Raw genomic sequence first — 15,651 nt, 5'->3', positions numbered from 1 at the left:
TGATGGCCGTACCCCCCTGATGGCAGCAGGCATTCAGTAGGTGTGGAATAATGGATTTCATGTTGCACTGTGCAGTAAGAAGCTTCTCGATTCACTGAACAGTGTAACATGACCCGGTCTGGGTCACACAACCAATCTGCAGGAGGGAGATGGATGAGTCACCGTTACAACTCCCTCACTGACATTTACTTTTGCTGCTATCTGATGAGTTTTATGGCAACCACAGGGCACCCAGTACTATGCAAGCAATATCAAAGGTAACTATATGACTTCATGTGTTGATGACTTTGTCGGCTACTGTTTATTCTTGTTCTGCACTTGAAATTCACATTGGCATAGAATGTAATGCCATTATGATGTCAGGGGAGTGAGGGTGAGCATTTTTGAGGGTTTCTGATTGGTTATTGCACTTTGGTGATGTGTATTTAGCTCACAATTGACTATAACACTTTGTCATGCCTGAGGAAGGGACCCTGAGTGACCCCGAAACGTTGTTATTGACAAGATGTGTGCATCAATAAAATGATCACTTTCTGAAGATTTGACCACGGTGTGCTGGTGATATATTTTACTACTTATATATTTAGAGAGGCGCAGAAGGTAGAACTTAACTGGGGAGGTCTATAGGCCCATAGAAATTGTGTGAACAACTGATTCAGCGATTTTAGGTACCAAGCCGGAACCTTGATGAGTAAAGCCTGGAATTGGTACAGGATGCGGGGCATGTTCATTTTAATTATATTGCCCCTCCCGAACCAGGAGAACCTACCAGAAGTCCAGTGATGTAAATCTTGCCTCAATTTAGAGCGTAGTGGTGGAAAATTAAGGGCAAAAGCTTCAGAAAGCTCCCTGGGTATCATTGTGCCCAAGTATTTGATCGCTGAGGTGCACCATTTGAAAGGGAAGGAGGCGTGAAGACTGGGAACTAACGAAGCCGGGAGAGACACCTTGAGCGCCTCTGATTTAGTATAATTAATGAGAAAATTAGAAAGCCTACCAAATGAACGAAATTCCGCTACCAAATTGGGCAAGGAAACAACCAGGCTAGACAGGAAGAAAAGAAGATTGCCTGCAAAGGCAGCCACTTTCTGGGTAACTCTTTCTAGAGAGAATAAAGAGCAGGGGGGATGAGGGGCAGCCCTGCCTCGTGCCGTTGGCTATCTCCATGGGACGGGAAAGAGCACCGTTGATCTTGACCTGTGCGGAAGGCTGGGAATATATCCCTCTGATCCAAAAAGCATGCAGCAAAGCCAAAACCTTGGTTGTATTGTCTCGTGCTTCCCTGGTGGGTACAAAGCCTGCTTTGTCAGGGTGTATAACAGATTCAATCAAGGTTGCAAATCTAAATGCAAAGATTAAGATGAAAAGTTTTAGGTCGGCGTTAAGGCGGGGATATGGGTCTGTACCATTTGTAGTAAACAGGTGAACCCGTCAGGGCCAGGCGCCCTACCCGTATGAGTCTGAGCAATGGCTTGGGTAAGTTCGTCTGTGGTGAGAGGTTAGTCCAAAAAGGAAATATTTTCATCCAAGAGGCGAGGCATACCAGAGTCCGATAGATGGGTATTTACTGCTTCAATAAAGGAAAGCTCACGAGATTCTCCAGAATCGAAATCAAGATTATATAACGACGTACAGTAGAGTCGAAAGGCTTCAGTGATGTCATCCGTTCTGGAAACCTTTGAGTGAGTAACCGGGAGTCAGAATTTCCGAAATAAATGACCGTTCCCGCTGAGTTCTCAACACTCTGGCCAGAAGTTTTCCACATTTGTCCCCAAACTCATAAAAAGTTAATCTGCATCTAGCAAAGGTGTGCTTGGCCTTGGACAGGTAGAGAGACTTCAAACGAAGTCGTAGAGCTACAAGTTCCCCCATAAAAGAGACCGTTAGAGTGCGCTTATGCGCCACCTCAAGGTTATGGATGTCGTGAAGGAGTTTGTCAACTTGGGCGAGTTTAGCACGCTAAGGCCTCAAGCCATTCCTAATCAGGACCCCCCTGATGTAGGCTTTATGAGCCTCCTATAGTACCATAGGATCACAGTCCGGACTCGAGTTGAGAGAGAAGTAAGATTAAAGCTCTGTATAAATGGCTTGAGAAACGGATTCATCTTGTAGGAGAGTTTTGTTCAATCTCCAAGTCCAAGGGGGCGGGGAAGCTTGAGAGAGGTCAAAAGCAAGCAAAATCGGCACATGGTCGAAGAGGGAGATGGAACATATAGAAGCAGCCCATAGACAAGGCAGGTCGCAGTGTCGTACTAAGAACATGTTGATTCTGGTATATGGTTGATGAGGATTGGAGAAGAAGGTATAGTCCCGGTCAGTGGGATAAATCAGGCACCAAACATCAATTAATTGATGCAGTCGCAGGCACTTGCGAATGTATCTGAGGACAGAATATGACAGGTGAAAGGAGGTCCTAGAAGAGTCCAAGAGAGGATCCAGTGCAAAATTAAAATCTCCTCCACTCACCAACACCCCCTCTTTAAACGCAGATAATCATTGCCACACACGTTCCAAAAAGGAGATTTGATTACTATTGGGGAGGTAGAAATTAGCAAAGGTGCAAAGTTGGTTACTCAAGGTACCCGTAACAAACAAAGCTCGCCCTTCCAGGCAGAGCCACTTGTCCACTAGCTTCCAGTTGGAGTTACGGTGAATAAGGATACTCACCCCCTTTGTTTTAGAGTCAGGAGAACAACAGCAATATATAGAAAGCAGGAAAGAAGGGTATATGGAGACAAGTGGAAGGATGGATAAAAGGAGATAGACGTAGAGAGCAAGGAAGGAAGACTAGAGGCAGGAAACCGCGCCTCTAGAAAGACAAAACCTAGCAAATGCTAGAACTAACCTATCCCTTACGGGGAAGGTACAACCTACATGGGGAGAAGTGGTCCAAGTAGCAGAGAAATGCTACCAGGGCTCAGTAAACATAAAAAGAAACCAAAACCATACCCTCCCAGTGTACATGAAAATAATACAGTTGGCCCTTGACATCAGAACCTACCCGAATAGAGAAAGTGGGCTAGAAAACCCACTGGAATCTACAGGACCCTCCCACAGTCCCATTGAATAGTACGGGTAGTGGGAGAAGCCTGGAGATAGCCAGAGCCCACAGGAGAAAATAGCGCCTCATAGAAATATTATCATATATCAACATGACCTGGTATAAGCAGTCATAACATATAATGACAGTGCAAAGGGCTGAACCCGGAGGAGACACAGAATCATAGCGAAGGATACAGGGTCCCGAACAGGAAGCAGGGACTGTCACGAAGACTGTCATCTCTCATTGGATGATAAAGGAATGGGGCGAGGAGCAGCCCGCACGGAGCGAGAGCGGGCCCGTCGACGTCTCTGAAGGAGAGAAGTGGGTAAGCTGGATCTGCCATCCACGAAAGGTAAGTCGAGCCAGTCCAAAACCTCAATCGGAGCCACATTCAAAAACAAGAATAATTATGGGAGTTGAGCAGGGCAACGAAGATGGAATTGGTTTGACCTCTTCCTTATCTGTACGTTAAAGGGATGACCCCACCGGTAGGTAGCTCCAGCTTGAAGAATACATTTCAGAAGAGGCTTGACAGATCTGCGCATTGCCAGCGTTAAGTGGGAAAGGTCAGGCATTAGGTGTATCATGGCCCCATCGGGCCCGTCCGTCACACTTGTCTCAGAATCTCTTCCGTTATGTTGTAGAAGTGGACCAGGAACAGCACGTCCCTAGCAAAGTTTTGACGATCCACACCAGCGCCAGCAACTCTGTGTACTCTGTCTAACTCAAGGGCCTCAGTAGGGGGCTTCCCCAGCACCATGTTACGTATAGCGGTAACAGTGGCATGTAGATTAGCCATACATTATTTCTGCGGCTAAAGTTTTCACCATCTTCCACGCAAAGTTGCAATTGCTGCGGGTGGGTTCTGTGTGCAGCTTGGGAGGCTTCTAGCGCAGGCGGTGTATGAAGATACAGTGGCGGATAACGTTGAGACCTTGTCACTATTGGCAACCAGCTGGCGCAACTCGCACATCTCTCCCCTCAGGGCACCCTCCTCCCTGACTGCCCAGGAGTCAAAATATGCCCTGAATGCTGTGAGCAGGTCCCTGACCCCATGGCCCTGCTCCTGATCTGACCCCATGAAGGTGGCAGGCATGGACAGATCCAGGGAGCTGGCAGGGGAGATCGGGGCTTCCAAGACAAGCAGGGAGGCAGGAGAGGCTTGGGAGGCTGTCTGCTTGAGACCGGCTGTTTTAGCTACAGACTTGCTGTATCCCTGTGGAGTTGCGCTTGTCTGGTCCTTCGCTGGTTTAAACTTAGCCGTGGCTTTCAGAGACATGTTGCGGCCCGCAACCGAGGACACAGACTGTGCTTCGGATGAGGAAGGAGATGTCACAGGTACCGGCGGATTTCGGGGCTGGAGGGGAAGGCAGTCGTGCGGACATCAGCCGAAAAGAAGAGGTATATTTGCAGAAAGGCCACTGAAAAGAGACCCAGGTCTGCAGAGCTCAAAGCAGCATGTCCTGCAATGTTTGGCCACACCCCTGAAGTATTATTAGCACAGCCATTGTGCAACACAGGTGTTGTGGATATCACTTTGTGATAATTTTACAATTTATTAAAAAAAATCACATTTTAGGAATAAATTCTTTGAGTTTGTTACACGCAGTGCTATTTTTTCTTTTTCTCTTACTTTCAGATAAATAAATTGATTTTGCGTTGCAGTTTGGGCACTCGGGTTCCAAAAATGTTAGCCATCACTACTACTACTATTTCCTTATGTGCATAGTATTCATTGTGAGTTTTTCATCTCACCATGAATCATGTTGGTTCTGAAAACCAAGCACATAACCTAACCTTTTTGCTCTAAAACAATTATTTAAAAAATACTTATTTTAATATTGTTTAAGTTTTCTCTTTGTGAATAATGGATCTTGATTTATTTTCTTTGAGTACTTTTAGGAGTACTTTTATGAGTATTTTTGTTCTGACTAGTGCCTTTGTTTTGTTACAAATTCAGTATTTAAAAACGGCACAGAAACAACCTTATTGTATCACTGCCATGTGTCAGTCATGAAGCTGAGCAGTTTAACTAGGATGCCTTTTACTGTTCTGTTTTACCCAGAGCTACATATTATCCTACTTCTCATGGTGCACTTTGGTCCACATGAGGTAGGTAAGATGACTAAAAAAAGCTAAAAAAAACAACTATGTTTTCCATAGTCACCCTGGTATATACCATGGTATATACCATTCCATTACTACTATTCTAGAGAGGGAGTAGGGTTAGTTATGGATATACTGAAAGATTCCAAGGCTACAAATAATATACCTCGGTCTAAGGGTTCCAATTAGGGTTATATAATGATAAAACTTAATTTAGACAATTGTGTATCACAATGCTAGTTTTAGGATGTTTGCTTTTTAAAAGCTTTTTTGCTTTTTTTTTATACGATCAACTGAAAAATAATGTAAGGCTAGCAAATAATAGCCCATTTGCTTAACAGTGGAAATTAAAAAAAGAAAAACTGTATGATTGAAAAGAAAATGTTGTTTTGTTTATTAGTTTTAAAGAAGAACTCTTATGATACCTAAAAAAGTAAATAGAAGTTGAGAAAGCCATGTATAAATACATGCAGTCCCCGGGTTACGAACAAGATAGGGACTGTAGGTTTGTTCTTAAGTTGAATTTGTATGTAAGTTGGAACAGGTAAATTTTTAAGTGTAACTGCAGCCAAAAAAATGTTTTGGGGGTTTTGGATAGCATAGGGAAGGGTTTACCCCCTGCAAAGTTTGTTTTGCTGTCTCTGCCCCTGTTCAGAAGATTTCCCCTAATTTTCTGTCCCTGTGACAATTGGATTTTGAAAATGTTGGGCTGTCGCGGAAACAAGGATTGGTGATAAAGCTTTAGTGGAGACACCTTTTTCCCATGATAACTGTTACAGGAGTGAATTTCCCTTCCTAGGGGTAGATTTCCTCTCACTTCCTGTTGTCTCAAGGACAGTAAGTGAGATGAAATCTTTCTAATGAGGATAAAGACAGCAGTAAAAACCTCACAGCGACCCGGAAGAAGAGGCGGCCATCCCTCGTGCACGTCTAACAAGAGCCAACTTCCTGTAATGTACGTACAGTACCAGGAACCAGACCCAAAAAGGCGGGCACTCCTCGTCGGCACAGGCGGTAGCATTACAACTACCCCTGCTGTACAGTAATAGCCTCCGTTTGTAAGTAGGAGTTGGATGTAAGTTGGATGTATGTAACTTGGGGACTGCCTGTACCCTGTATTCTTTTTTTCTGTAAACTGCACTTATTTTCTTGTATTCAGTAGTTTTTCTGAGTCTTTTCCCTCCTCTCTGCTCCTCCCCACACAGAGGCCAATGTTGCATTACTCTTGTGGTCGGTGGCAGAGCACAGCTGCCAGTGCCACCATCCCTCTGTGTAGTTGGCTCCGCCCCTGGCCACAGTACTAAGCAGCCATGATCTGTGTAGTACAAAGAAGAGGAGCCTCGTTCCCCAGCCTCTGCTTGTTTGTACACAGATCGGGCATGTAAAATCGGGGCCGGATTAAGAGTATCATGGGCCTGGTGCTGAGGATTTTGGTAGGCCTTTTTAGGGAAATACATTGAAAGAAAACATTTTAATTAAAATTAGTGTATTAACTAAACATTGGATATCTTAAACACACAAAATAAACAGTCTTTTTTACTGAATCCCAAATTATCTGAATGAGGCAAACTGGTAGATTAAAAGTAAACTACACATTCACTTTTTGTGCTTTTTTGCTTGCAAATTAGTCAATTGTAGAATTGACCAATTACACTGCAAGCGCATTTTATATTTATTATATAGAAAACATCATGTGACACAGAACGTTCTGCTGAGTTCATATCCCCTCTGCTCCCTCTGCTTGTACGTATTATTGTAATTAGTATTATTATAATTATTATCCTGTTTTTCTATTCTTTTTAGTGGTCCATAGTTATATGGGTTGAATAAAGACATACGTCCATCAAGTCCAACCCATATAGGTCCACGCATCATCTCATTCTTAGGGATACTGGTATCCCTGGATATTACGATCCCTCAAGAAATTGTCCAAAAGTTTCTTGAACAAATCTACACTCTTGGCTGAAATCACTCCTTTACAGTAACCGCTCCTACTGTAAAGAACCCTATTCGCCCATTGTGCTGGAATTTTTTCTCCACCAACTTTAGGTGGTGGCCTCTAGTCTTTGTAATGGAGTTAATCTCAAACAGTTTGTTGCCAATGTTGCTGTCACCATTGAACATCTTGTACATGAAAATCATATCCCCCCTTAATCTCCCTAATTCCAGCGTAAACATGTTTAAGGTCAGAAGCCTTGTCTCATAGCTCTGGTCCTCCATTCCCCTAATTAGTTTTGTTGCCCTTCGCTGGACTCTCTCCAGTTCAAGGACATCCCTTCTCAGTACCGGCGACCAAAACTGGACCGCGTACTCCAGATGTGGCCAAACCAACGTTCTATATAGAGGCCCAATTATAGACTTGTCTCTGCAATACATCCCCTAGTTTATTAGCTGTTGCAATCTCTGGGTTCACAGAGGTCGGGGCTTGGGCACACCGGAAATGACACATTGTGTTGCCACCAAATCCGGTCTGGCATTGTGTGCGTCACAAAGGCCAGTTCACAGGAGTCGGCAATGTTTAAATAAGGGGAGTGAGGCAGCTGCACTTCTGCTGAAAAAGGGGGTAACCCCCAAAATGTGTGTTTAAGATGACACATTCCCCTCCTTCTCTAATTGTATTATTGTGGTAGGGCAGGGGTGCCCATAAGGTCGATCGCGATCTACCAGTCGATCGCATAGCGATCAGTGGTAGATCGTGATGGCCTCTCCTCCCGCCCGTGGTGCATCTGTATACAGCGGGGATCCGAGAAGTGAAAGAAGCGCTGCAGCCGTGGCGGAGGACGTAGCCGCTGTCACAGAACTAAGACCGAGCGGTGAGAAGAGAGAGAGACGCTCGTCCTCTCTCTCCCCTCACCGCTCAGCCTTAGTTCTGTGACAGCGGCTCCGCCCCCCGTGGCTGCAGCGCTTTTTTCACTTCTCCCCGGATCCGCCGCTGCTTCTGCCCGGGAGAGCAGCGCGGATCCAGAGGAGAAGCTGAGCCCCCCTGTGCGTGGCCAAGCTGCAGAGGATCGGTACATAACAGTGATATGTATCGATCCTCTGTGCAGGACAAACACTGGAGCGATCAGCTGATCACTCTAGTGTTTGTAAATAACTGGGGACACATAGTACTATGTGTCCCCAAATAAAAAGGAACAGGATGTGATTTACATCACTTCCTGTTCATTCATGAGTTTCTCAATGGGGAGTTTCACAAAGGAGCTGGCTACGGCTATGCTCCCGCGGCTGCCGGCTGAATGTGGCAGACGCTGCAGATGGAAAAGGGTGGTACACCTCTCCCCATGTGCAACATCGGCTACACGAGCAGCACAGGAGGACAGGACGCTGGGGCCTCTAGGACGCACTGGAAGCCGGCCGACTCCCTGCATTCAGGGGCGGGAGGGGGTATGTGGTTGTATTGAAGTCAATGGCACCGCAGCCATGCCCCCCTCCCACAGTGCGATCACCCGCACCCGGAAACGCAGGCACATTAGTGCCTGCATTGCGGTCCAGTGCGATCTGCAAAAATAGTGCTTGCAGCATTTTTCCGGATCGCACTGGACTGGAACGCAGGCACTAATGTGCCTGCGTTTCCGGGTGCGGGTGATCGCACTGTGGGAGGGGGGCATGGCTGCGGTGCCATTGACTTCAATACAACCACATACCCCCTCCCGCCCCTGAATGCAGGTGTTTTTTCGTTGGTAGATCTCATTGAGCTCATCATTTGAAAAGTAGATCTCCAGACGAAAAATTGTGGGTGCCCCTGCGCTAGGATATTTGCTTTTGCACGGGTTTCCTTTTATATGTACCTGGCTATGCAACTTTGTGTTACACTGTGTATAGTACATGTATGCTAGTTGTCTTTTGTTACGTACTACCTATTTGGCTCATTAAATGCATGTATACATTTCAGGTGTGCTAGCCCTGTGTTTTTTTTTATTTTGGTAAAATTGTGTTGGAACTCCTCATTGTCGGAACATGTCGTTACATAATAACACGTCATGTTGCTATCTCAGTTAACTGATCTCATGGCTTGTTAAATATTAGTTAAAACCCATCTATTATAGTCTTATATCTTTGATCAAATTAATGTAAGTTTATATGCAAAAGAATTTGGTGCAGGTGAGCACTGTGGGTATAAATCTGTGCTAGAGTGCAAGTTGCAGGCCTAATTAGGTGAAAACGCAAGTGATCCTAGACTGGAAAAGATGTCAGGCCAGTCCTACTTTTGGTGATGTCACGAGAAAGGGGAGGACATTACTGCTAGCAACATGTTAGGGTTTTTTGTTCATTAAAAGCCACGCCAACTCCTGGCTCACTCTAATTTTTAATCAAACCCCATAAAAACACTTGCTTAGTTGTATGTCCACACTTTGGTCAAATTTTATTTTGAAGTCTCCTCAGCCCTCCACGTCCTGTGATCATGCAGAGCACTCAGATCTCCTGTCCCCCAGTGATAACTTGAGCTTCTTAAAGGACCTCACTATCTTCATCTGCCAAAAAGTTAGTATAGGTAGCATCTCCTTGTGACGTATCTTACTAATAAGAGTAAAATCATTTAAAAATATGTAAATCTCTCACATAGTTGTCAGCATAACTAGCTCTTCATATTTCGTGTCACCAATTATCAAAGGATCAGTGCCTGACACTATGTGCTGGCAGTGCTACTTTTTTATAGCTTCATTCACATTTAACCTCATATTTTCCATTACAATGGATACAGATCTTTCTGTTGTACCAACATAATAGTGTCCCATGTAAGCTAATTATATGTCAAACCTAAAGGGATTGGGTATTTTTATATTGCTCTAAATTTTACTTTGTAATACCTATATTATTAATTTATATAGTTACATAGTATTTGAGGTTGAATAAAGACATTAGTCCATCAAGTCCAACCTATTAGGATCTCATTCTAGGAGTACCTGTACCCCTGTATATTACGGTCCCTTAAGAAATCGTCCAAAAGTTTCTTGAACAATTCCACATTCTTTGCTGAAATCACTGTCTGTGGCAGTGAGTTCCAGACCCTAACTGATCTTACTGTGAAGAACCCCCTTCGCCCCTTGTGCTGGAATTTTTTTTCCACCAATTTTAGGTGGTGGCCTCTAGTTTTTGTAATGGAGTTAATTTTAAACAGTTTATCGCTAATGTTGCTGCCACCATTGAACATTTTATCAATTCTTCCACACCCTTTATTTTGTTTCCTATGAATTACTTGCACACAGATTAGATCTATATTTATATTAAAACCTTTAGAATTCAGTGAGTTTCTTTGTAACGCCCTTCATTTAAAACTTATACCTCATCAGTGGTTCTCGACTTCAAAACGTTGAGATGGTATAGTGTGGGGTGATAAATAGGTTTTATGCCATAAATCCTAATGCTAGCCTTGAATATCATGGCGGGTGTGCCCTGCCTCCATCCTCATCATGGAATAACCCACTTTGCTGAAGGATCATAATTGGAAACCCCACTGGGTTTCATTTAGGAGCTCTAGCACAGCATGGATTTCTGTATGACGTGTACTACTACACTGTGTGCACAATTAGCAGGCAAGTTGCATTTTTGAGGATTAATTTCATTATTGAACTACAGTGCTCTCGGTCAATCCAAAATGTTGTTAAACCTGAATATTTAAGAAAGTAGAAGTGAGGTTTTGGCTTTCTTAGGAGAATATCTATGTGTGCACAATTATTGAGCAACTATTACTGTGCAGGATGCAACTAAATGGAAAACGAAAATTTTCCCATCTCACTTTTTTTTTCATCTGGTAAAGTGAGAATAATAAACAAACAACTCAAAATGTACAAATTAACATTTTTGACATTTTCAAAAATGAAATCAGTGACTGATATAGCCCACCTGCTTTTCAATAACAATCAGAAGCCTTCCATCCATGGAGCCTGTCAATTTCCTGATCTGTTGACGATCAACTTTTTGTGCAGCAGCAACCACAGCTTCCCAGACAAAGAGTACGGTTTTCCTTCACCGTAAATCTCCCATTTAAGAAAGGCCTACAAGTTCTCAATAGGGTTTAGGTCAGGTGAGGAAGGGGGCCATGTCATTATTCTTACATCTTTAAGGCCTTTACTGGCTAGCCACGCAGTGGAGTACTTTGATGCATGAGATGGAGCATTGTCCTGCATAAATATCATGGTCTTCTTGAAAGATGCAGACTTTTTCCTGTACCACTGCTTGAAGAAAGTGTCTTCTAAAAACTGGCAATAAGTTTGGGAGTTGATTTTGAGCCTATCTTCAACCTGAAAAGGTCCAACTAGCTCATCTTTAATAATACCAGCCCATACCAGTACCCCACCTCCACCTTGCTGGTGTCTGTGTCAAAGTGGAATTCTGTGCTCATTACTGATCCAGCAACGGGCCCATCCATCTGGCCCGTCGAGTCACTCATCTCATCAGTCCGTAAAAGCTTTAAAAAATCGGTCTTCAGATATTTTTTGGCCCAGTCTTGACGTTACAACTTGTGTCTTGTTCAGTGGTGGTCGGTTTTCTGCCTTTCGTACCCTGGCCATGTCTCTGAGCACTGAACACCTTGTATTTCTGGGCACTCCAGGTTGCAGTTCTGGAATATGACAGCACTGGAGGATAATGAGTTCCTGGTAGCTCCACGTTTTATTCTTCTCAAATCTATGGCAATTTGTGTCTTTCTTCCTCAACACGTTTCTTGCGCCCCTGTTGACTATTTGCAACAAAATGTTTGATGGTTCTGTGATCATTCCCCAATATCTTAGCAATTTCAAGAATGCTGCATCCCTCTGAAAGACTTTTTACAATTTTTGACTTTTCGGAGTCAGTTAAATTTCTTTTTTGGCCCATTTTGCCTTAAGAAAAGAATCATTATGCACACCTTGATATAGGGTGCTGATCTCCTAAGGCCACACCCTCCCTCATTACACAAATACACATCACCTGATATGCTTAAATCCAATATGCCTTCAAACTTGTACAGCTTGGAGTTGGACAATATGCATACAAACGGTGATTTGGTCAAAATACTCACTTGCCTAATAATTGTGCACACAGTGTAGATGTGTGTTTCCCACATCATTAACTTTTAAAAAATCTGACATTTTTTTTAAGGTTTAAATTGCCTTCTTTGTCTACTTTAAATATTTTAGGCATCCTACAGGAGGTTCTTTTATTAGGCCAAAGAAAGCAAATTTTGGTGTCAGTTTCTTAAGTGCATTGATTAAGCGATATGGCACGAATGAAGAATGGAATGAAAAAATGGTGGTTGGAAAAAAACATGTGGAACTTGTTGGGTTTGAATCTATTCTAGAAGAACAAAGGTATGTTTTTCTAATTTTATACCGTGTTTTTTGTGTTTGTTGAATTATTAAAGTATTGTTATATTTTATGGGGTTAAAAATTTGTTTTTGTTTGTAATATTTCTTTAACATTTTTTAATGCCTGGTTGACAAACCTGCAGACCTCAAAATGTATGTAAAGCCATGCTGCTTTTTTTTCTTCTTTTTTAGTTTTGGATAGAGTAGGGAATGGGTAATACTCTTGTAATTTTTTTTTTTATACATTTGTGTCCCGTTGGGGAGACTTTCTTTCTGCTAGAGCTTAATAGCCCGACATACCATTTACCAGTTCACTGTGTATGTGGTAAGCAAAAGTAAAATAACACTCCTACTGATTAAAAAGTAATTTTTTGGTGAAATCTTTTGTTGAATATTGAGCAAAATCATCGATACATATACCCCTAAGTTATAAATATTTACAGATACTGTATTTAACAGATGTGATGTTGAAAATAGATATATAAGTTGAACTGCAGGAAGCTAAAGTTCTTTTTAAAACTAAAGAAATTTAAGAATTTGGTTAAGGTACCTAAAGTGCATAGTGCTAAATATGTATGGAGTGTATTCAATTAGCGTATCTAAACCCAAACTAAAAATAGAATACATTGCAGCTTGCCCATCCTTCATGGTAGCGCTTGCATGAATTTTTTTTAGGGTGCTCCTTTATTTTTATCCTGTGATACAGCCAGTAATCCTCCACCCTATTTATGCATTAGCAACATAGCTGCCCTTAGACAGCAGCATTGTCAGTCTGAGGGAGAGGGTGTTGTTAGATGCAGTGGTGTATTTTGGTTTTGTGCTCCTCTAGGAAACACTAAACTTGGGCACCCCTCCAATCTAAATTTGCCTCAACCTTTCCTGTTTGACATTTTGCCTAACCTGTACGCTGTATCCAGCTTCTGACAGGTTGTGCTATTAGCAATGCAGAATACCACCGGCTATAGAGAACTACAAATCCCAGCAATACATTATACAGGAATGCAGAATAATATGAAGCTACATACTCTGTACATACTTGGGGTGGCAGCCTCATGTCTCCAGGGTCTCAGGTGGGCTGTGCATGGTCTCACCAGAACTGTGCGGGCTCTCAGGTGGGGAGGAAGTTGAAAATAACAGGCTTACTGGCAGGTAAAACAGGTAATAAAAATACAGTCGTGTGAAAATGAAACTACACCCTCTTTGAATTCTATGGTTTTAAGTATCAGGACATATTAAACATTATTAGGTCATTAGCAGGTCTATAAATACGGCAAATATAACCTCAGATGAAAAACACATGACATATTATACCTTGTCATTATTTATTTTACAAACATAAAGCCAAAATGGAGAAGTTATGTGTCAAAAACTAAGTACACCATATGATAAATACCTTGAAAAACCACATTTAGCAGCAATAACTCGAGGTTATTGTTTTGTGTATGACTTCATCAGTCTCTCACATCGTTGTGGAGTAATTTTGTCCCACTCTTCTTTATAATGTTGCTTCAGTTCATTGAGGTTTGCAGGCATTTGTTTATGCACAGCTCTCCTAAGGTCCCATCGCAGCATTTTAATCGAGTTGAGTTCTGGACTTTGACTGGGCAATTGCAACACCTTAATTAGTTTATTTTCAGCCATTCTGTTGTAGATTTGTTGGTGTGCTTGGGATCATTGTTCTGTTGCATGACTCAATTTAGGCCAAGCTTTAGTTTTTGGACACATGACCTTACATTTGACTCTAGAATACTTTGACATACAAAGGAGTTCATGGTCGACTCAATTACTTCAAGGTGTCCAGGTCCTGTGGTTGCAAAACAAGCCCAAATCATCTCCCCTCCACCACCATGCTTGAGAGTTGGTATGAGGTGTTTGTGTGGATATGCTGTGTTTGGGTTTTGCCAAACCTTGTGCTGTGCATTATGGCCAAATATCTCTACTTTGGTCTCATCTGTCCACATGACATTGTTACGGAAGTCTTGCTGTTTGTTCAGATGCAAGTTTGCTAATCTAAGCCGTGCTGCCATGTTCCTTTTAAGGAGAAGAGGTTTTCTCCTGGCAACCCTTCCACACTTATCACAGTTCTTTTTACAGTCTTTTTTATAAATGTACTGTCATTAACTTTAACATTTAACATGCTCACTGAAGCCTGTCGAGTCTGAAATGTAACTCTTGGTTTTTTTGCAGTTTCTTTGAGCATTGCACGGTCTGACCTTGAGGTCTGACCTTGAGATGAAGTTGCTGGGACGTCCACTCTTGGGAAGATTGGAAACTGTATTGAATGTTTTTTACTTGTGAATAATCTTCCTCACAGTATAATAATGAAATTTAAATTGTTTAGAAATGGCCCTCTAACCCAGATTGATGGTCAGCAAAAATTGTTTCTCCAAGATCACTGCTGATGTCTCTCCTCCTTGGCATTCTGTTAACACACACCTGAATTTTCCAGAGCAGCAAACTTCTAAGGGCCGGTTCACACCACAAACAGTGCGCTCCAGAGCTCTCAGGCTCTGGAATACTCTGTCGCACTCCAGCTGGCTCCCTGCATTCAGGGGCGGGAGGGGGCGTGGAGGTGCATTGAAGTCAATGGTACCGCAGCCCACATTAATGCCTGCGTTCCGGTCTAGTGCTTTCTACAAAAATGCTGCAAACACAATTTTTACAGATCACACTGGACCGGAAACGCAGGCACTAATGTGCTACACGTTCGTGTATCGCGATTGCACTGTGGGTGGGGGTGTGGCTGTGGTGCCTTTTGACTTCAATGCACTGCCACGCCCCCTCCTGCCCCTGAATGCAGGGAGACGGGCGAAGTGCGATACAGTGCGTTCCAGAGCCTGACTGCTCTGGAACACTCTGTTTGTGGTGTGAACCTGCCCTAAAACTTTGGCTTTTATAGAGGCGGTCACACTTATGATCAGTTAATTAAGGGCAGTTGATTAGCAGCACCTGGCTGCCACTTAGCTTCTTAATTCTATGAAAGCAGTAAGGGCGTACTTAGTTTTTCACACATAACTTCTCCATTTTGGCTTTGTTTGTAAAATAATGATGTGTTGTAATATGTCATGTGTTGTTCATCTAAGGTTGTATTTACCTAATTTTAAGACCTGCTAAGGACCAGATAATTTCACACGACTGTATGCTACAGGAGCAGTGGCGTAACCAGAGTTATGGGCGCCCGGGGCAGACATTTTTTTTTCGCCCCCCCCCCCCCCC

At 42.9% G+C, this 15,651-nt stretch overlaps 1 protein-coding gene across 1 annotated transcript in view; it reads left to right on the top strand.

Annotated features, from left to right (window-relative positions):
• TBCE (tubulin folding cofactor E) overlaps nucleotides 1–15,651 on the top strand; it is a 203,695-nt gene that overhangs the window by 40,172 nt on the left and 147,872 nt on the right. The window contains exon 3 of the mRNA XM_018571352.1: nucleotides 12,268–12,438. Coding sequence (XP_018426854.1) covers nucleotides 12,268–12,438 — 171 coding nt within the window. The remainder of the gene's footprint in view (nucleotides 1–12,267; nucleotides 12,439–15,651) is intronic.

Source organism: Nanorana parkeri, unplaced genomic scaffold, assembly GCF_000935625.1.
Source record: "Nanorana parkeri isolate BGI_ZX_2015 unplaced genomic scaffold, ASM93562v1 scaffold1739, whole genome shotgun sequence".
In the NCBI taxonomy this organism is placed as follows: Eukaryota; Metazoa; Chordata; class Amphibia; order Anura; family Dicroglossidae; genus Nanorana; species Nanorana parkeri.
Note: the sequence above shows the minus strand (reverse complement) of the source record. Positions and strands in the feature narration are given on the sequence as shown.